The sequence below is a fragment of the Cydia amplana genome, chromosome 5 (genome assembly GCF_948474715.1).
Source record: "Cydia amplana chromosome 5, ilCydAmpl1.1, whole genome shotgun sequence".
NCBI lineage: Eukaryota > Metazoa > Arthropoda > Insecta > Lepidoptera > Tortricidae > Cydia > Cydia amplana.
In genome coordinates, this window is record NC_086073.1 from 20,197,568 (window position 1) to 20,220,397 (window position 22,830).

At 40.9% G+C, this 22,830-nt stretch overlaps 2 protein-coding genes across 2 annotated transcripts in view; one reads left to right on the forward strand and one right to left on the reverse strand.

Annotated features, from left to right (window-relative positions):
• Positions 1–22,830, reverse strand: part of LOC134648334 (mediator of DNA damage checkpoint protein 1-like) — a 139,761-nt gene that overhangs the window by 13,503 nt on the left and 103,428 nt on the right. The window lies entirely within an intron of this gene.
• LOC134648294 (uncharacterized) overlaps positions 1,645–22,830 on the forward strand; it is a 42,802-nt gene continuing 21,616 nt past the window's right edge. Inside the window, exons 1-20 of the mRNA XM_063502784.1 lie at positions 1,645–1,722; positions 2,054–2,203; positions 2,958–3,063; positions 5,034–5,232; positions 10,117–10,297; positions 11,554–11,718; positions 12,551–12,697; positions 13,139–13,246; positions 13,406–13,538; positions 14,495–14,655; positions 15,341–15,478; positions 15,702–15,831; positions 16,312–16,457; positions 16,979–17,115; positions 17,805–17,941; positions 19,413–19,560; positions 20,203–20,320; positions 21,181–21,297; positions 21,480–21,611; positions 21,936–22,014. Of these exons, the coding sequence (XP_063358854.1) occupies positions 1,645–1,722; positions 2,054–2,203; positions 2,958–3,063; positions 5,034–5,232; positions 10,117–10,297; positions 11,554–11,718; positions 12,551–12,697; positions 13,139–13,246; positions 13,406–13,538; positions 14,495–14,655; positions 15,341–15,478; positions 15,702–15,831; positions 16,312–16,457; positions 16,979–17,115; positions 17,805–17,941; positions 19,413–19,560; positions 20,203–20,320; positions 21,181–21,297; positions 21,480–21,611; positions 21,936–22,014 (2,710 nt within the window). The remainder of the gene's footprint in view (positions 1,723–2,053; positions 2,204–2,957; positions 3,064–5,033; positions 5,233–10,116; positions 10,298–11,553; positions 11,719–12,550; positions 12,698–13,138; positions 13,247–13,405; positions 13,539–14,494; positions 14,656–15,340; positions 15,479–15,701; positions 15,832–16,311; positions 16,458–16,978; positions 17,116–17,804; positions 17,942–19,412; positions 19,561–20,202; positions 20,321–21,180; positions 21,298–21,479; positions 21,612–21,935; positions 22,015–22,830) is intronic.

The window sequence follows — 22,830 nt, forward strand, 5'->3', positions numbered from 1 at the left end:
GAATTATTCTTAGGAATTTACTTTGGCGGTTGAGATCTATACGCTATTTAATGCTTTATAAAAACAAGGGACCAAGTTAGGGCTTCCAATACCGGGATCCCGGTATTTCGGGATCCCGGGATCCCGTCTTTTTTAACGCATTTTTCAATACCGGTATTTTTAAAGGCAATACCGGGATCCCGGTATTTTAAAAAATGAGGGTAATGCGCAGTATAAACCCTTTAAATCCATTATATTCGGCTGTATCAAAAAGCTTACTAAACGTCAGACGCATCTAGAGTTAGACCAAGAAAAGTCTGCAACGATTTTGATAGCACGCGCAGTGCAAGTGTTATATTAAATGTCAAACTTCTATGAAATTATGACGTACAAATAAAACTTGGACTGCGTACTGTGTATGCTATCAAAATCGTTGCAGACTTTACTTGGTCTAACTCTAACTGGTCTCTAGCCCGCATTTTATTATTGAAACAAGATCGTTGCCTAATGCCGCAGATAAATATTTGGTGGTTGGTGGTGGATGAATCCTGAAGTTATGCGAGTGATGAATATGACGATAGTGACATTAACATGAACATAATTAGTTCTTATAATTTTATCAACAATTAAAACGAAAGAGCAAGGATAACTGTAATAATGGCAAACCATTTTTGACGGAAATTTGAAAAAATGTTGTCTGGTTGGTTAAGTTGGACTACAAATGTGACTGGTGAGGTGAAGTCAATAAATTGGATAAAATTATTGCCAACCTGGAGTGTGAAATAAAATTATTTCAGATGGCGGCATTGATTGTTTATTGTTGTAATAGCTTTTACGACATATCTGGTATTCCAGTGAGCCTTTCTAATTCCCCTTTTTAATAAAACTATATATTTTTAAGCGATTCATATCCAATACCGGGATCCCGGGATCCCGGTATTGATGAAGACAGTTTCGGTATTAATACCGGTATTGTGAGAAGTCCGGTATTTGGAAGCCCTAGACCAAGTGTGAACTGAATTTCAAATAATAAAATAGTACATCGTTACACAATTTCTAGTTTCCCTTTATTCATGGGGGAATATTCCCGGGAACGTTTCCTGCAACAACCCACCTAAGGAATTTTAATCCATGGTTAGTCTGACTATGAGCTAACTCGATCTGCATAACATTTGCTATTTGCAATAACAAAGTCATAAAAGTCATAATTAATGTGATAATGACACTCCCTCACTCTGTACTATCCAAGTACTATCCAAGGTCATTCACAGACGCACACAGATGCTTAGACGGACTCTTTCATACAAGGCTATTTAAACTTCTTTGTAGACGTAGGTATTATAGTTGGTCAAACCAATTTGTCAGTAAATAAGAACAAAAAAATCTATATAAGTACTCTACTCATCCGTTTCTTTTGGGTGCTAGTACTAGCGTAAGACAAAGATAGTATGATTCTCTCTGTCTATGTTTGAAATGAGACAGTCCTTTGACAAACTATAAATCTTAAACTGTAATTGTAATCTTCTAATTTTGTAAACAAAAAAATGTAGTGGGTACTTATTGAGTTCTCTTTGGTACTAAGAGTTGCATAAAAGAAGCTAAATATCAAAGATTGTCAAAGTTAAAATATCAATCGATAAACTGATTATGCTAAAATAGTGTAAAATGTTTAAGAAAATAACAGGATATTTTAAAAGAAAACAGGGTGAATTGTTTGGAGTCGACGCTGAGATTGAGAATGAAGTAAGGGTACAGTTGTGACGTTCTCCGTTTTGTATGGGGAATGTTGTCATGCGAGAAGATTCCCCATACTAAACGATTGAGTTATTATTAGTATACCTATAGAGAAGCCATACAATAAAATTTTGCGAAGTTTTAACTATGACAAACAGTTTGGTGTTTGGTGCAACCCATTTAGATGGCGCGGCGCGCGAACTCGCATGCGATTTTAGTTAGGTATATTGCGGACCATTGAGGTTACAACAATTCAGCCGACCGATCAACCGCAATGTACTTAATGAAAATCGCATGCGAATTTTCGCACCGTCTAAATGAGCCTTAAATCGGTCCCCAGCCTGAGTACCGCTGCTGGTGGACGTGGCAGTACATCCTGGCCGTGGTCTGCTGGTTCTCCCAGGACGGGCTTCTGAACTCTGTTTTCAGTGTTCTTGCGTCAGAAATTCTGCTTGCAACAGTTGCAACCAGCACGAAGTTATCAAACGAGGTTAGCCATAATACCATTAGTAGACGGTAGTTAATACCCTAAACCTGCTGTCGCCTGCGGTATGGAAATATCGCTCGCCCTATAACTATACTAGCTTTCGCCCGCGACTTCGTGTGCGTGGAATTAGTTCCAGCAGTTAAAGTATAGCGCTTGGATAAAATCTAATAGCAATATTTTGGGAATAATACTTTATTGCTTACACCAATTAACAGGAAATTCATTTATTTTCTCACTTCCACACCCTCTTTACGGATGACAACCGATATAAAAACTATCCTATGTCCTTCCCCGGGACTCAAACTATCTCTATGCCAAATTTCAACTAAATCGTGCACCAGTGCCGGTGCTACACCGCGCGAGCGCGATAGTTCCTATGGACAAAGTTTGTTATGCAGTTGTTGTTAAGTCCCCGTACAAAATTTCACCCCTTTAAAAGATGATTTCTGAGATAAAAACTATCCTATGTCCTCGGGAATCAAACAATCTCCATGCCAATTTTTATCTAAATCCGTTCAGCGGTTTAAGCGTGAAGAGGTAACAGACAGACAGACCTAGACTTCCTTTTATAATAAAAAAAGAAATCTTCGCGGCTTTATCGATTTTTGACAAAGTTGCGTTCGGCGCTCGAGGTCACAAACTTTGATTATTAATTGGGCCAACATCATAAATAAATCTGCAAAAAAATAAGAACTACCGGATTTGACGCAAACGCTAAATGTATAAAACTGTATATTCATTCAGCTCTTATGTTCAGACACACGACGTGGTTTACAACGTATGGTATGCGATGGTTGTGGCGAGCTTGGCAACCATCGCTGCTCGAGATTACCCCGGCGAGTCTATCTCTGTCTGCAAGAAAGGTATACTTTTAAACGTCGTTGTCATACAAACCCGCTGCAATTAAGCCACTGCCATACAATCTTCGCTCCCTGTTTAAAACGTATGGTCTGTTTTTATTATTTGGTTATATAAGTACTTATACAATTTAATAACATAATATGTAATAACATAATGTGTTTCCCGAAAAAGAAAATAAAGGTGCACGAAAAAAATGATTCCAAACTAATTTGGATAACCAAGGGGATTCGAGTTTCTAGTAGAATGAAACGCTTCCTTACTACAAGCGCTAATCCCATCTCTGAATCCATTGCTAGCTATAGAAAAAAGTACATAAATATTTATAAACGTGTCATCAGAACTGCCAAAAGATTGTCAGTCCAGACAACAATTGAAAAAGCAAGAAACTCCTCGAAAGAAATATGGAAGGTTGTGCAAAAGCATCGAAACAAATTTAACCAACATAGTAAAGAAATGCAAATTTTAAAAATTGAGCAGGATGATGGTACTGCTAAAATCGTTAACAATCCCAAAGACATGTGTGACATACTATTGGACCAGTTCACTAACAGCTATAATACTTGTAACCAGTCAGATGAAGCCATTAGATTGCTTCAGTGTCACGTAACAAGAATACAAGACGATATTATTTTTGACAAAGTCAACCCCGCTGAGGTAACTTTTATTGTTAAAAAACTAAAATCAAAATCTTCCAGCGGGTATGACGAGATTCCCATCTCTGTAATAAAGGAAAATATTGACATCCTAGCAGAACCACTTACTTATTTCTTTAACGAATGTTTTAGTGCTAGCATTTTTCCGGATCAGCTTAAGATTGCAAAAGTCTTACCGATACATAAAAAGGGTTCTAAATCCGATTCAAAAAATTACAGGCCAATATCTCTCTTACCAACACTTTCAAAACTGCTAGAAAGACTTATGAAGGACAGGTTGATGAAGCACCTTTTCGTACATAATATATTAAGTGAAAGACAGTTCGGCTACCAGAAAAGTAAGGGAACAAGTGACGCAATCACAACCTTGATTGGAGACATAGTGGGGCAGCTAAACCAGCATAAGAAAGTGGCGGGTTTGTTTTTAGATTTAAGCTCAGCTTTTGACACAGTTGATCATAATATACTACTCGCTAAGCTGGAACATTATGGAATTAGAGATGGAACGTTGTCACTCTTTCAATCTTATTTAAATAATAGGAAACAATTCATACAAATTAAGAAAACATCAGACAATGAGGAGAGGGTTTACAGTTCTAGTATGGCTAAACTAACAAGAGGAGTTCCACAAGGATCCATCCTGGGCCCTATTTTTTTCTTAATTTTTATAAATGATTTAGATACTTTTATAATTAATACTCTTCCTAGTACTCAGCTTGTAGCTTTTGCTGATGATACTAACGCCATCATATCGGCGGAAAGCACTTCAATATTAAATGACAGAGTAAATGAAGCTTTAAAACATATCAATGCCTGGTTCAATGTTAACAACTTATTATTAAACTGTAAGAAAACCAATGTGTTGCTTTTCAGATCCACTGCCAGGAATAAAGAAGTGTTAAACATTTTTTCGAACGGAACTGCTATCCACCAAGTTGAATCAGTTAAATTTCTAGGTGTTATTATAGACGAAAACCTAAATTGGAAAAACGAACTGCATGCAATAGAGAACTCTGTTAGTTCTGCTTGCTATGCCCTAAGGAGTTTTAGAGACGAAGCAAAACTATCTCAATTAAAGATTGTCTACTACGCATTGATCGAATCCAGGTTACGATATAGCGTCAAGTTTTGGGGTAACAGTTATAAGTACAATATACAAACAGCTTTTGTGGCTCAAAAAAGAGCAATAAGAACGATAGCTAGAGTACCACAGACAGAGTCCTGTAAGAGCTATTTCTTGGAATATGAAATTCTCACTGTGCCTAGTCTGTATATCTTGGTGGTACTAACCGATTTAATTAAGTCTATTTTTATTATAGAAACTCCAGAGGACAGAGAACTCCGTCTAGCTACTAGGAGAAAAGACTTGCCACAAACAATCACGGCTAAGCTTAAAGTAGTGAAGCACTCGGCAAGCTATCAGGCCATTATTCTCTTTAATAGATTACCTGTTGAATTGAAGATGATCGTCAATGTAAACATGTTTAAAACCAAGCTCAAGATATTTTTGCTAAGCAAGTGTTTGTACTCAGTGGAAGAATTTTGTCAGCCCACTAATTGAAATGCTTTTTGAATTGACATTAAATCACATTAAATATATACACTCTAATTAGAATTATTCATGTGACAATATAGGTGATATAATTATTCCGTACTTGACATATATTTTTTTTTTTTTATATATAAATTTCGACTGACTTTCTACATTTGTAAATTTTATTGTAATTGTATTTTTTTTTTTAATTACCTAGATAATTATTTTTCTTGTTGTTGGGCAAAATAATGTGTATTACTTGTATGTTACTGTGTATTTCTTTTGTGTTAGCCAATTTGTAAGTATAATTTCCAATGCGATGTAAATATTGCTTGTGAATAAATAAATGAAATGAAATGAAATGAAATGAAAATATGTATATCTGTATTTACTGTAACAACAGGATAAAATAAAGATAGATCTTTGAGACTTCATTTTCTCAACAATCGCAGTATTTGTCGTTCATCATTTTACAAGCTTGCAAGTTAAATTTGACCCACTTCCCGGTTTTCGATAAAGCTGAAATTAGCATAGGTAGGTACCTACACATTTATGTCGAATGACAATGCAATATTATGGGTACCGTCGAGCTGGTCTGATGATGGAGACAGGATAGGTAGCCATAGGAACTCTGTGATAAAACAACTAACGCAACCTAATTGTTAGAATTGTCTCGATGAGTACCTATTTACTGCTCGTGGAAAGAAAAGTACAGTCAGCGGTGAAAGCTTGTACCAATAACGTTTATTTTTTGCAGAAAACTTTTTATAAAACGAAACTAAAATTTCCGGTATAGTTTGTAGCTTTTTAGTAGAGCCCGAAGGCTTATCCTATTGTCTATTGTTCAGTAAAACCGCACGTGCTACTTACCTGCAAAAAAGGGTCCTAATTATTCTATTTGGCACCTGAGCGCGGGCTAGTCCAACGCTCAAAAAACCAGTGTAGGTGCGCTCTCCGATAACGCGCCTTTGTTACGCATCTCGATGACACATTTTAGACGGGTTCTGTAGCGTTCGACTCGCCGGCACTCAGTAACCGAAGCGAAGTACCGATTTTTTATGCAGGTGGTTGTGGCACGTGGCACGAGCGGTTTTACTTAACAATAGACAATAGGATTAGCCTTCGGGCTCTATTAGAAAGCTACAAACTATACCTATTAGGTATTATAATGTCGTAAGTAAATATATAGTTCCAATATTCCTGGCCCCGTAGAGAACATGCCAATCGCTAACGCTACTTAGCGAAAGAAATACAACGTACTGATGTCACTGTCACTGTCACATTAATATGGAAGAGTGATACACGAAGCGATTCGGTAGCGAAGCGCAAGCGATTGTCACCTTGGCTAGGCCGCCTGGCCGCTTAGCCAACGTGCCAATCACTTACGCTCCGTAGCGATCGAAACGCAACTGTCACTGTCGTACTATTATGGAAGAGTGATAGAGAGACACGAAGCGATTCGATTGCGAAGCGCAAGCGATTGTCACCTTGGCTAAGCCACCTAGGGATTGTGAAATTCCGGTATTCAAAGAGCAATTCGCACGAATATTTTTAATATATTTTTTATTTCTACTGACGAAAATGTCTTGCCAGGCAATAGTATTAAGTAATATTTATGTACTTACGGAACCCACGATATTGTGCTATTTCTAGTTGGTTTCCTGATGGACGTCGTTTCGTATGCTCACTACCTGCCCAATCTTGCCAAGCGTGCCAAGTACCACATAAAAGCCGTCTGTTACTTCATACGTGTGCACAGACCTTTAAGGTTCATCTGTAAGTACTAAATATATTTTACAGAACATATGGTGCTACTTCACCGCACTAGGTAACTAGCACAGTACTTGCTAATGTTGAAAATTCAAAGAGCCATATTATGTACTGTAAAACGTTGTATTGCGTGCGAAAATGTAATTCGCAACTCGTGTCGATTTAAAACACTCCTTTCGGTCGTGTTTCAATTTATAGCCACTCGTTCGAATTACCAATTTTTCGCACTTGTATCGTAATGTACTATTTCTACTCTACGGCCGGAAAGCGTCAACTTTCTGTCCGGCGACTATACACACCTCTGCCAATAAATAAGAAAGCCTTAGATCACATGTAATTTTCTGTCCAGGCCATAGTTAGCAAGTTCTATAGAATGACACTTAGGTATAGTGACGTCGTCACGGTCTACTTTGTTTATTTCAATCCAATTTATTTAAATAAAATAAAATAAAGTTGTATTTTAAAAATAACTGCTATAGCTGGTCAAGCAAATCTTGTCAGTAAATAAAATCTCGAAATTCATATTTTCTATGGGACGATATCCCTTCGCGCCTATCCATAGTATCCATAGATACCCCACACGTATGGGTTTGATGAAAAAAATTTTTTTGAGTTTAAGTTCTAAGTATGGGGAACCCCCAAAATTTATTGTTGTTTTTTTGTGTGAAAATCTGAATGCGGTTCACAGAATACATCTACTTACCAAGTTTCAACAGTATAGTTCTTATAGTTTCGGAAAAAAGTGGCTGTACGGACGGACGGACAGACAGACAGACAGACAGACAGACATGACGAATAAGGGTTCCGTTTTTGCCATTCGGCTACGGAACCCTAAAAACGACCGGCATCTTGCGGGGATAATTAGTATTATCATACAGAACGGCCACGCACCGCCCCGCCCCGACTGACATTACCTCGCCCCGCGACACTTCTGGCTTCTGGCGTAGGTAGGTACTCTCAGTAGCGACTAGCGACTTACCCACACATACACATTGACGTGTGTACAGACGTGCCGTGCATACGTATAAACGCAAATGGTTTTTGATGCATGGCGTGTCCGCCCTGTGGCTAAGCTAAGAATGTTTCATCCAGGGGCGACAGACAGAGACACGATGAACAGCAGCCTCCTCGTGACCACTTTCAAGCATATCTACTACTGGCTTCTGCTGCGTAGTCTGTTAGTGTATCTTGCCATCCTCTCCTTAATGTGGCAGGTAAGGCTTCCTTGGACTGGGTCAATTGGAGGGTCCTGGGGCCTTACCATGATGTTATGCGACTTATATAGCTCCGTCCTTTAGCAATTCAGTTTAGGTCCTAAACAGAATCGCAATAAGGACATCATGATAAGGCCCCTAATTCCTAAGATTAAGTTTAGTTTTAGTACTAAAGTAGGATAGGTATATTTATTTTTACACATAGGTATTGTTTATGCCTAAATTCCTCCTGTATTTCAAAATAAAGATAATTATTGAATTGAAAACATAGTTACAGTTAAGGTCGGGTGATGCATGATGTTATGCGACTTATACAGCTCCGTCCTTTAGCAATTCAGTTTAGGTCCTAAACAGAATCGCAATAAGGACATCATGATTAAGGCCCCTGATTCCTAAGATTAAGTTTAGTTTTAGTACTAAAGTAGGATATATTTATTTTTACACATAGGTATTGTTTATGTCCTGTAGTCCTCCTGTATTTCAAAATAAAGATAATTATTGAATTGAAAACATAAGTAGTTGCAGTTAAGGACGGGTGATGTATGAGTATAATAACCGTAACACATTATCGCACCGCACCAAGGTCACGGTGCGATAATGTGTCACGGCTATAAATATTTTTTGCGTTTGTAGGGCAATGTCGCCTTTGGTGGCCACCATGTACGCGCCCAGCGTCGAATGTTCCGGCTTGTCACCTTTGCGCTCACCCAGAATGATGACTACGACAGTGATGACGATGATGATGATGATGATGATGATGATGATGACGATGATGATGTTGTCGTTGTTGACCAAGAACTAATTAAGTTCAACATAATTCTCGTTGTTGTGTATTTGGTTTTTATGACGTTCATACCTATTGGGTAAGAATCTTGAAAAGAAGTTATATCTTCGAAATAAGGTACTTAAGGGAGGCGTTACCTTCTTTTAAAGATATAAAAATCAAACGAGCAGATGAATAAGCGATTACCGTTGCCCATGGACACCCGCGACATCAGAGAAGTTGCAAGAGCGCTGCCGGCCTTTAGGTTTAAGTACGGCCGTTTGATTGAAAATTATACCCGAAAATATCGCAGGCAACAGTATATTTCACAGCTTATCTGTGCAATGACTGCAATGCAAGAAGCTTCTGCGGCGGCACCACGGTCGCATTTTTATAGCTTGTCACCATGCCTGTCACGTTCTAACAAGTAGGTATATAAGTGCGAAAGTAACGGGCATATGCAGCATGTTTCCATTTTTATCGCCTGTCACTATTGACAGGCGATAAAAATGGAAACATGCTGCGCCCGCTGGAGAACCGCACAGTTGATGAGGGCCAACTATCGGACGGAGCTTCCCGTCAGCTGTCGGACCGATAGAATTAGATAATGTGCGTGTGTGTAGGCATAAGGCATAATGTTTATCGTAGTGTGCGTGACCACTTAAAGACGGCGCCCTGGCGCGCCCCCGCGGCATGACTACGGCGATGTAGGAGCAGGCGTGTCTCACTCCGTGATTTCGTCGCTTTGCTACAGGTAGCTAAAAGTACATCCGTTCCACACCAATTTTGGTGGCTAGCCATAAGCCGCGCGTGGCGCTGTCGCCACCTAGCGGCCATATCTGTGCTGGTCGTAACAGACGCGTTTTGTTAGAGAGTGAGTCTTCTGTACCTAGTACTATTATTTATTCTGTGGTAGGAGTAGGATCCTACATCATGCAGGCAGCCTAGCCAAGGTGACGATCGCTATCGCTTCGCCATGGAATCGCTTTGCGTTTCTCTATATATCGCTCATCCCCATTAGTGTGACAGTGACAGTTACGTTTCGTTCGCTACGGAGCGTTAGCGATTAGCATCGGATAATGTGAAAACGCTCTTATTTCACTTTGATAATTTGCTTCCAGATATTCATTAGAATCCATGCCATTACACGTAATCGACCGCATTGTTATGATAATAATGACGATGACGGGTACGTTGATGGTGACGGGGGTAGCGGTGGCCGCTATGTCATCCGTCATCAGCGTGCGCATGCGCCCGGAGGAGACCTTCCACACGCGGTACAGGATCATCATGAGGGATCTGGTACGGTTTTACCATTGACATATATCTAGGTGTTGTGAATAACGCTCATTTCGAGGCTTAAATTAAGACTCGAACCCTTACACTAAGGCCTGAGTGGACGCTCGAAGCGGAGCGTTCGGCGGGGCGTGCAGCGTGGCGTCGGGCTCACAAGTAATTTGAGCAGCGTGCACTAAAGCCGCTCCTATACGATTGCATTTATTTAACATTCACGCCGCACGCCCCGCCCCGCTGCACGCCCAACTCCAGCGTCCACTCAGGCCTTACACTTAAGACTCTCGAAGCTTAACGCCTCATAGGCGGCAAAGACGATTTCTTACATCCATACGCATAGAATAAATAAATAAAATTCTCAAATATAGTCGAGTCTTCAAGACTTCCAAGTCTTGAGGACTTGAGTCTTTAAGCCTAAAAGTAAGCTTTATTCACAACTGCATATATCTCAGGACGGGCCTTACGGGCACTAAAAATGGTAATACTAGTTCAGCGGTGTCACTCACGTATTCGAGCCAATTGTGCAGTCTAACGCAACTAGTTGCGAGTGTTGCGACCAATCGCGCGCGTGATGCGAACTCATCAACCAATCGCGTTGTAGCGGTGTCACCGCGGTATTAGCCATTCATGCCCCATTCTTATTGCCCGTAAGGCCAGTCCTGAGATATACGTCAATGGGTTTTACAATTTTAAACCGTCAAGGTACATCTGGTACATACCCAAAATATCTGTTGTTAAAATATATGTAAATAAAATTAATATAGCAATAGACAATAGAGTTTGGTAAGGTGTGCAATAAAAAGTAATTGTATTATATTGTATTGTATTGTATTGTATAGAGGCAAAAATTACAATTAAATTATTTTGAACATAGTACCATAATATTCGAAAAAAGTTCTAAAAACAACACGGTTTTCAATTGCCGACAACGTTACGCAATGAGCTTTAAATAATTTAGTAATCATCATCCTCATCATGATAACATTGATAACATAATGGCAACGCGCATGTAACACCTCTGGAGTTGCTGGCGTCCATAGGCTACGTGACTGCTTACCATCAGGCGACCCGTATGCTTGTTTGCCACCGATGGGGTATAAAAAAAAGTCTATGATTGACGGTGGTCTCCACACTAGGCAAAGTCTCTATTGTGATTACCAGTATAAATATACTTAAATATAGCAAATTTCACATAGGTAGACCATTTACTTTTGATTTTTAGGTATATTGAAATATGCATGCTAGATAAATATTTATCAATTCAGACGAGATCCGGCATCCCCAAAAGCCTCCGCAACAAAGTGGAGACATTCTACAAGATGTACTGGCACAAGCAGCGAGCGGTCTCTGACTCTCAGCTACTGCATAGTTTCCCACCTGTTCTGGCGAACAGCGTATACACCGATGTATACTTCGAGGCTACACAGAAGGTATTCGAACATTAAGAGCCCATCAACGTGCACACTAGCGCCACTGCTAAAGATTATTGAAATTTAACGAAAGATATTTAAAAAAATATCTCAAAACAAAAACGGCCGTTTTAACTTTGGACGCATAGATTGACGAATCCAGCAACATAGAAACTAGTTTGATGTATTCAAAAGGTACTTTAATACAAGATACAGTACGTAGCAGCACCCTTTTTTAAATATATTTCGTTCAATTTAAATAATCACGATTATTTAGCAGTGGCGCTAGTGTGCACGTTGATGGGCTCTTAAATCACTAAGATTTTTATCGATGTCCCAGTTTTACCAAAAACGGTGTAGATAAGTACACTGAAATCGAAGCTGAACAAAACGTTTCCAACCTAAAAGTAACTTTAGGAAACTTCAAGTAAATAAGTAGTTAGGTATTTGTTTTACAAGGCACAAAGCTTCTGCCCCGAATGTTTGATATTTTTGCAGTTGAATTATTTTTTTTACATCAAGTAATATTGTAGGTAAATGTTGTGCTAATATTTCGTGAAACGGAAAACGGTCCTTTGGTCCTTTGGCACATGGAGATCTCATTTTATCTTATCTTCAGAGCGTCTCACCCTATCTTATCTTCAGAGCGGGCTCCTTCGCGACCTATCCTACGAGTTCCTCTCCAAACTAGCCAGACACATGGAGATCTCATCTTACCTTCAGAGCGTCTCACCTTATCTTATCTTCAAAGCGGGCTCCTTCGCAACCTGTCCTACGAGCTCCTCTCCGAACTAGCCAGACACATGGAGATCTCATCTTACCTTCAGAATGTCTCACCTTATCTTATCTTCAGAGCGGGCTCCTTCGCGACCTGTCCTACGAGTTTCTCTCGGAACTAGCCAGACACATGGAGACCATCTTCTACATTCCCGGGGACTGCATCATCAAACGCAACTCTCTGAAGGACTCCATCATCTTCATCACCTATGGAGATGTTGAGGTTAGTGCTAATAGCGACACATTTAGATTTATTTAGACCCTAAATGTACGCTCGTGGACGGATTAGTCCCTATGACGGAATTAGCCACATTGACCTTACAAGAATTGCTCGTTTTTAAAGGTATAAGATAGGACAAGTTAAGCTCAATAAAGCTCGTGTTGTGGATCTATCCCATTGACGTATATATATCTCAGGACTGGCCTTACGGGCAATAAGAATGGGACATTAATGGGGCCAGTACAGCGGTGTGACACCGCTACAACGCGATTGGTTGATGAGTTCGCATCGCGCGATTGGTCGCAACTATAGTTGCGTTTGACTGCACGATTGGCTCGAATTCGTAAATGATACCGCTGAACTAGTACCATTTTTAGTGCACGTAAGGCCAGTCCTGAGATATAAGTCAATGGTATGTCCTAATAAGTAGTACATATTCCTCAGATGCTGACAGCTGAGGACGACGTGTCTCCTATGCTGCGTTTCACACGCGGCACGATCCTCACGCCGTGGGGGGGCTGCGCGGCGGGCGGGGGGCGGGCGCACGTTCAGGTGCGTTAAACCAGGGCTATACCCGCGAAATCAATTTTCGTTTTTCTAAAAGATTCACTCTAACAGACGCGTTTGTTAGAGTGAATCTTCTGTACCTAGTACTATTATTTATTAATGATGCCATATATTATTAAAAATGTGTTTGTGTGTATGACGCAGATGCGTGCGGGCACGTTCTGCGCGGCTCGTGTGCTGCGCGCGCGCGGGCTGTGGCGCGCCGCGCTGCGGCTGCGCGGCAGCGGGCAGGCGAGACTTATGCTCAACGAATTACGAGTAAGGAAAGAGTACAGCTGTGCCTTAGTACTAGCATCCAAAAGAAAAGGATGAGTAAGATAGATTTTTTGTTCATATTTACTGACAAATTGGTTTGACCAACTATATTTTCGTCTATTGCCAGTTAGACCAAGAAAAGTCTGTAGAGATTTTTACATGATTTTGATAGCCCATGCAGTGCTAGTGTTATTTTAAACGTCAAACTTCTATGAAATTGTGATTTATAAATAACACTTGCACTGCGTGGGCTATCAAAATCACTGCGGACTTTTCGTGGTCTAACTGTATTTTTTTTTCTAAGGACCACATGAACAAAGTGAAGAGACATTATTATCTCACAAGAAGACCTGCACCTACACAGTAAATATTAATCTTACTTACGTTTACTAAAATTATATTGTTTTTATTTTTTTGTTGATCGTCTTTTTCTTCTATTACCCACACAACTATCGATTATCGATAAAAAATGTTACTACTTAATTCTAGCAAGATTGCGACAGTCTTTTGTTTTGCCGCAAAAATGGGGTTGGCAAGTGTCAAAGGTTTGCATAGATGACGCCATCATAGTTTGCCCCTTTTTCTATGAATTTTGGCTTAAAGGGCTGGCATCTAGGGCGTTAAAAAAAAGCAAAAATTTGCCACAATTCTAGGGATTGACGGGGCAAGCTACGATGGCGCCATCTGCTAAATACTTCGACCGGCCAACCCCATTCCGGGCTCTGTTTAAGTGGAGTCCAGACGAGACAATTCTTCGCCAATCTGATGAAATTGTCCGATCGAATCAGGTCGTGCGGGCACAAACGCCAATTTGATTCCCCGATCAAATCAGCAGGTGCGGACACAAAAATGCCAATTTTCGAAGTTAGTACCTATCTATAGAATGCAAATTAGGTAGTGATTAAATTTGTGTACGTGTGGACGCTAGATGAGATTGGCGCCAATTATTATCCTGATCAAATCGGTCGATTTGCCCAGCTCGTCTGGACTCTATCAATGACCACAGATACAAGAGCAGCATCCTGGAGTTCAAGAAGAGCCTGATGGCGCTGAAGGAGGCGCGGGACGAGGACGGGGAGCTGCTGCTGGCGCGGCCCGACTATCTGCTGGAGATCGCTGGCTGCTATCTCATGAGAAACGTAACTACTAAGGGCCAGTTGCACCAACCACATTTGACAGACTGATCAAAGTCAGCCGGCGCGCCCCGGCGCTTTACTATGAAACTTTCCATACCTACAGTTTGGTTCAACCGACCCTAAGTTTTAATTTTTTGATTCTAAGGTGTATTTGGGTTATTCTTTAAACAGAGTCTTTCCGTTATATTGAAAAATCTGCCAAATTAAGGCGATTTGATTCGATTTTGTAACTCTGAAGAGGTGAGGGTTAACCAGATCCAATCCAAATTTTCCAAATGACATAATTCCGGATTTGCGAATATTTTTCCTGACGCTCATATCAGCGATGGTTGGGGGGGGGGACGGCTATCCGTATTCGATATCTATGTGTTAACTATGCGTCGAGCTCGTTAGCACGCGGCAGCTATAGCACAGACGGGTCACAGTATAATTATCCTACGATCGCAGTTGATCGCAGTAAACACATACGTTTCCTTGTATCCAGCAGGCGCAGCATGGTTCCATTTTTATAGCTTGTCACCGCTATCACGTTCTAACAAGTATGTAAGTGCGAAAGTGACGGGCATAGTGACAGGGGATAAAAATGGAACCATGCTGTGCAATAGTCCGTGCTGCCGCCGCTGCAGCCCTCGTACACGCTAGCCTTCAGCCTTCACTGCTTGGATTTAAAAGACTTGTTGGCTTGCAGCGCGCGGACGCAAAACTGACAGACGACTCGGATCCGATCTGTCTCCGACAAACGTTCCCTTGCATCCTGCAGCCCACGTCCTCGCTGCTCACCGCTTGGAACTGGCTCATGGCTTGTCTCATATTTACTGTGTGCTCTGTAAGTAATCGGAAATAAGTTTTCGGCAAAAAAAAATATTTTTAGTAAGTACAAGCTTTTATCGCGGACTGCAATTTTGGGGACACTTTTTTCCTTGTATTAGAATCTAAAGAGCTCGTGATTCTGAGTGGAAATAATATAAAAATTCTAAAATGTAACATGCAAATTGGGGTACAATTTTAAATAGAAATGCTCTCCTCCTTGTTAATTTATATTTGCACAGATATACCCGTACCACATCATCTTCAAGAAGACCCTCTCCTTGGAGTTCCGTTTCTTCGACATCATGGTGGTGACGATCTACGTGCTGGATATGTTCGTCTATCTCTCGACTGGAACCAATGTTGAAGAAGGTGCCATCACCTTTTCCACCAATATAGTCTGTGCGGAAAGAGAAGAGTCTTGGAATATATGGGGTCCAATATAATCCACGACTCTTCTCTTTCCGCACAGACTTAAGTGTATCCTTACGTGTCATATCAGCATGTAAACAGACGTGACGTCAAAGTGTTGTTCCAACAATAATCATAATCATTTATTGGTCGCATCCATGGTATGGTAAACTTTTGCAGGCGTCCCTATAAGGTGTGTGGAAACGGCATCGAAACGAGTGGGACCCACGTGGTTGCTAGTAGGCGAGCTGGCTACGGAACCTATCTTCCATTTCCGTTGCATCAGTCCTAGTCCTAACCCATGTTTCTATCTCTTTGTAACAATCAGGCCTCATAGTGGTCCCCGTGGACCCCGTGGTTTTCGGAGGATGTGATGGCCACGGAAGCTGTCTTCTCTTTCCATTGCATCAGCCCTAATCAATGGCTACCTCTTTCCAACAGGCGTGCCTATTACGTTTACGGAGACGGCCTCGAAGCAAGTGTGGTCCCCGTGGTTCCTAGTAGACGTGCTGGCTACGGCGCCCATCTTTTCTTTTATCGGGGAAGGAGAGTTAGGCGGCATCAACAGGATCCTGAGGTTTCCAAAGGTTAATTGAAAACAGATTGAGTCAATAGTGTCTTTGCGCTTTAATGTGAAAGAAAGGAAGGGGAGGATAGTTGGAAAATGCACATTGTCACTGTGAATAATGAGTGTTTGTGTGTATACTGTTCAGACTGATTTATCCAGGTAGGACTTCCGGTTCGAGCGCCATCTCGATAGTCACGGCTCGTGATTAATTCCTTTGTTTTTTGCTCATTAATATTGTTTAAAGTGTAATATTGATAGCTTATTATACAGTAAACTAATGTGGTGGTGTGCAGTGAATGGAGAATTAATCTTGGAGCGCGTTTAACCACCATTTTGGAGTCAACGGCCGGTAGTCCACGTGCTTCTTGTAAAGGCCAGCTATCGCTTTATAAGAGCTAATAAAATCACCGTACACTATTTTGTACTACTACTAAACGTACAAGTAAAGTCGTATTTAGCTCGTCCTCATACCTATTGATACTGGCGAAATAGTCCTATTGGACTGAAGCCATAATTTTAAAAGATGAATGATTTGTTCAGGTAATCCGCATGATACTGAGCCTGAAGGAGGAGTTCGTGTACCACACCCAAGTCATCCGCTTCGTCGTGAGCGCGCTGTTGCTGTTCTTCGCATGCTACTGCCTCGCAGCAGTGCATCAATGCTTCTTCTGCTACGGGTAATTGTACAATGGTTTTTACGTCACCGACGTAAAACTTTAGACAAACCACGGGCGGTAATTCGTAAAGCCCCAGATTACATTTTTATGGCCTCCACCTTCGGTTCGGACCACAAACACCTGCGATCTGGAGCATTCACGAATTCACCTCCCTAGGTATGTAATGTACTATTACATCACCCATTCGAAAAAGGGCTTTTTCTTCCCTGCTAAGAGGGATCAAAGTGGCACTTTTCTTCCCTGCTAAATAGGAGGGGTCAAAGTAACAGTTTTCTGTTCTAGGACACAATTTTTACATTTTTGGCACATTCTTTTTTTCTCTCCGTCTCCACTCAGCTCAGCAGCTCCGTCAAAGATTTCACTTTCCATAAGGGTTCCGTCACCAAAAAACTTTGAGAACCGCTGCTCTACGAAATAAAGGCGTGTCCAGACAAGCTGTGGGCATTGATCAGGAAAATAATTGGCGCCATCAATCTCATCTAGCGTCCACACGTACATACACAATTTAATCACCAATTTGGAAACCCCGGCTTCTAACTACGAAAATTGGCATTTTTGCGGACGCACCTGCTGATTTGATCGGGGAATCAAATTGGCGTTTGCGTCCGCACGGCAGGCCGTGCGAATCAGGATTCGATCGGACAATTTCATCAGATTGTGGAAAATTGTCTCGTCTTGTTTGTTTACAGATACGGCTACTGTCATGTCAGCAACTTCACCCACCAGCCGTTCTGGACGCCAGCTCCTCTGGACGACGACCACAAGAAGATCTTGGACCGTCTGTTCTTCAGTCTCTACTGGGCCATGTCCATACTCACCTTTACCAGTGAGTCGAAATCATGTCAAACTAGTGTGTTATGTACATTTCATGACGTTACGTACGTCGCGTTTGCGTTAAGTGTAATTTTGTACAGGATTTTGAGTTTCTAAAATGTGGAACGCTACGTGATTTTGAGTTTCTAAAACATTCCAAGGTTTTCCAGAGGGTCTACCTACAGTATGGGGTTTTTCAAAAAAGGAATGAACCTACAGGTTTTTAAAAGATTGGCAACGCGCATGTAACACCTCTGGAGTTGCAGGCGTCCATGGGCTACGGTGACTGCTTACCATCAGGCGGGCCGTATGCTTGTTTGCCACCGATGTGGTATTAAAAAACAAGCAACAACGGTTGCACTCCGGGAGTGCCGATAGAAGTGAAAACTCACCTCACTATGTTACCGACGCCCGGTAACACGATACGAGTACATACGTTTAGTGGAGGTATTCTATTTATTTATTATATATTATTATCATTCTCAAATAAGATCACACTGCCATGACAACGTCAAATTATTTGAACATAGGTAAAGAGTCTTGAAAAGGAGTCCGCAACATAAATGTCAAATAACATTGAGTTTTTCTTTATTGGTTTAAATGCCATCTAAATTATGAGTGGCCACCTTACGGGGCTTACGGTCACGTGATCGCCTTACGCCCCTTACGGTCACGTGATCGCCTTAAGGCGAGGTAAGCTCTTAGAAACGTAATTTTAATGCCATTTTATTAAGAAACGGAAAAGATTAAACACGTGAAAAAAATATATGTTGCTTTTGAGACCTTTATGTAAGTACGTCGGGTACTCGTTACATAATAGGACAAACTTCGCTCGATAGAAAAATAATCCAAACATACCCTTATTTTCTACCTTAAAACTCATTTCATTTCAATATTATACTACTTGATGTATTGAAAATCACATCAAAATAAACGTCTGTAATGATTACGTCTTCAAAAATGTACAAGTATTTTCTAAAACTCGTTGTCTTAACATTAACTTCATGGAATAGGAGCATATCACCCCTGCGGCGGTAGTACGGTCGCATTTTTATTTTATCGCTTGTCACCATGCCTGTCACGTTCTAACAAAGATGTAATTGCGAAAGTGACGGGCAATAAAAATGGAATGGAATGGAAAAATGGAAAATGGAATGGAATGGGCGGGAAGTGGCGGGCGATAAAAATGGAACCACGCTGCGCCCGTTGGTCCCACCAACATATCCATGTCCCCTTGGAACCTAACCTAACCTAAAGTGTCATTTAATAGAACTTGCTAACTATGTAAACAAAAGTTACTAGTAAATTGACATTAAGAGACAATTTCAGTATGGCGGTTTGTTTACATAGTTAGCAAGTTCTATGACATTTTACCTATCTTTAGAATTTTACATTCACTAAAAAAATATCAGTTATACCTAACTTACAGCCGTTCACTGTCGTCTTGCTTTTAGTAAGTAATTTGTTTATTTGTGTGTGTCCAGCTCATATAGAACAGGAAGATGAATCGAATATATACTATACCGTGATGTCAAGAGGGTACACTTTACTTCTACTGGAGATATGCGTCCTGCTGAGTATCAGTATCGAGGCTGTGTACTCCGCTAGCATCATGGTCACCACGGCTTTCAGGTTTTGCTTTTTTTTGTATTTGCTTATGTAAAAAGCCGTAAGGCGGTAACAGACGCAGCCCATGGGAAGACACTCCTGACTTCGGGCAAACTCGGCTCCGTTCGGCTCAGCATTACTCCGAGCAATAATTAGGGTTGACACAACTTGACGTCCCTTTGCGTGCACGACCACAGATAAGATAATGACTTGAATTTTGACAACCCTACATAACCGGAAGGGATAGTGCCATAAGTTAGAATGGATATCATGATTCAAACCTGAATCGATGTCAAACTTCGGGTTTGTAGGAAGTGTCCTTTCTGTACGGTAGTACTATTACCTACTTATTCTGTGCTCAGGCCCCGTATACAACATGCCAATCTCTAACGTTCCGTAACGAACGAAACGCAACTGTCACTGTCACTGTTTGTTGCCGGTCCCATATTGGGATACTCTCCTCCAATTGAGGGGGGATTTCAATCTCCTCGGGGCAGAGGTGTAGGGTTGGAGGCTTGGAGCCGGTGTAGCTTTATTTGACGTTCATAAGCGCATTGTAATATGCCTACTTGAATAAACTATATTTTATCTTATCTTACTTATCACACTAATAGAGTGATAGAGAGATAGAAGAGGTATTTTTTTTATATTCGTATTGTGTTTTAGAGAGAGCTTCGACTCGTGCATCGCAGACGCGCGCAACTTCCTCATCCGCCACCAGGTGCCGCTGCAGCTGCGGCAGCGTTTCCTCGAGCATTTACAGCTCTGCTGGGACACCAGGAAAGTACGTTATAGACACATACACAACACACACACGCAAAACTTGTATTATAAACAGATTAGGTACACTCCAGGTGTTGCAGGTGTAGAAGTTTTATGGAACACCTGCAGGTCTGCCGGAACAGCAGGAAGACACGTTATATACACATACACAACACACAGACACACACACGACACTTGTATTGGAAACAGCTTACTCTCCAGGTGTTGCAGGTGTAGAAGTTTTATGGAACACCTGCAGGTCTTCTGGAACACAACAAAGGCACTTTTCACTAGTGGTCATACTTTTATCATACGCAGCTTGTCCAGGTCTTGCAGATCAAGCAGTTATATTGAACACCTACAGCTCTGTTGAAACATGAGGGAGGCGTATATCTGCACACATCCGATACGAGTTTCCTGCGAGCAGCCGTGGTCAAGCTTTTTATAATGTGTTAACCTACATTCATTTTACACTAAAATATCAACCCAGCAAAAATGTGACACAGTTGACACATTTTTGCTAAACAGCATTCATTAAAGCCCTGGCCCTGGCCTGTCCAAAGCACCCTAAACCGGCGAGCGTGTATAAGGAATGTTATAAAAGTGAAGGAAGCGAAATAGGTATGTCAGGGTCAGGATCTTATAGCAAGTGGAAATCCGTGGTCTTTGCCTACCCCTCCGTGATATAGGCGTGACTATGGGCTCATTTAGACGGCGCGCGAACTCGTATACGATTTTATCTACATTGCGGACCATTGAGGTTACATCAATTCAGTCGACAGATCAAATGACGCAAGTAATGAAACTCGCATGCGAGTTCTCGCACCGTCTAAATGAGCCCTATATGTATGTCCCTGTTCTTGATGTTTATTTCTCGCACAGGCGTACACGATGACATCGAAGCAGGTGTCTGTGTTCCACGACCTGCCCTCCCACGTGTACCAAGACATCCTGGCCCGCCAGCGGAACAAGTTCATTCTCTGCATACCCTTCATGAAGGTCTGTCCAATCGCCGTCGTCTCCAGGCTAGCCCACTCTAGCCTAGGGACCGGAAAACCCCTCTTTAAAATTGAGTTGTTCATGTGGATTAAGCCTATCGTCGTTTGTTTGGGTTGACATCTGATTCTGTTAATTTTATATGAAGTTAATCTCATCACTAATAGCTTTTGTCGACTTCCCAGCTACTCAATAAAGAAGACTTGAATAATGTGTCTTCCAACGCGCGCATATTCTACTGCGCGCCGAACGAGATCCTGCTGAACACTGGAGACATTAGCACAGAAATGTTCATCATAAAGAAGGGATTCTGCGAGGTAGGTTACTTTTTCTGCGGTAAGTACCTATATCACTAAATAAGGCGTGTCTTTTCAAAAGGGCTAATTTCTCTAACAAAACTTCCGTGAGACACAGCCATATTAAATATATTAAAAACGGGTCACTTACATATTTTAAGTCGAAAACGCTCTACATGTTTCATTCCGTATCGAGGAGTGTCATCTGTGACGGCCAGCGTAGACTGCGAGCCGCAGCCCTCCATCTCTTTGGACACTATACAAAAATAAGCCCTTTTGAAAAGACACTCCTCAATTGCACTAAATATATATTTGTATATCAATTGTTGCTTATCTGTCCATCAGGTTTTGAGCCCCGTTACAAAAGAAGTAGTTGGCCCGTTAACCGAAAACAGTCATTTCGGGGTGCTCGAATGTGTATTTCGTAAGTCGATTTCCAATTTATGGTATGGGACACATTGTTTGTGACAGTTTTTATTCATATTCATATTTTTTTATTCATATTCATATTTTTATTGATAAAGGTAATTTTACACGTCAAGATTTGTTACATACTATTGGATTACATTTAACAAAATGTGAATTATTTTCCAGCTGTCAAATAGGGTAAGAAGTCAGTTATTGAAAACATTACCCTGTTCTGTTCCGTACAACACAGACTACTTTATACTAATTTCAACGATTAAATATGCCCCAATGACATCCGTAGACCGAAAACGAACATTTTCGACTCGTAAATGGATCCTAAATCATGATTTGTTTTCAAAATGACGGGTGTTTTTCCGAAGCTTGGTTACTTACTAAAAATGAATTCTATTCACCTATAAACAGTTCATATTTGTATAAGGTGTCAATAACTGGCCACATTTTTCAATAACTAGCCACCTTATACTAAAATGCATTATTATTATAACAGTTTTGAATGATTCACGGTTAGTTTCAATAGACTTATATCGGGATATGAACAACACAAAAGGTAATCACGGTTCATATCCCGGTCGATATAAGTCTAGTGCATTATTATTATAAGTAGGCGAATAAAATTCATTTTTAGTATAAGGTGGCCAATTATTAGACAGTGGCCAGTAATTGACGAATTACCCTAGTTTTACTTAGCTTACTTTTTTGTCAAACGTAAAAAGTGTAATTATTTCCAAGCCATATATTTTAGCTACAATCATGCACTTTATGAATGACGCATACTACTATGGGAGCAACCCGGAAATCACGAAAGAAAATA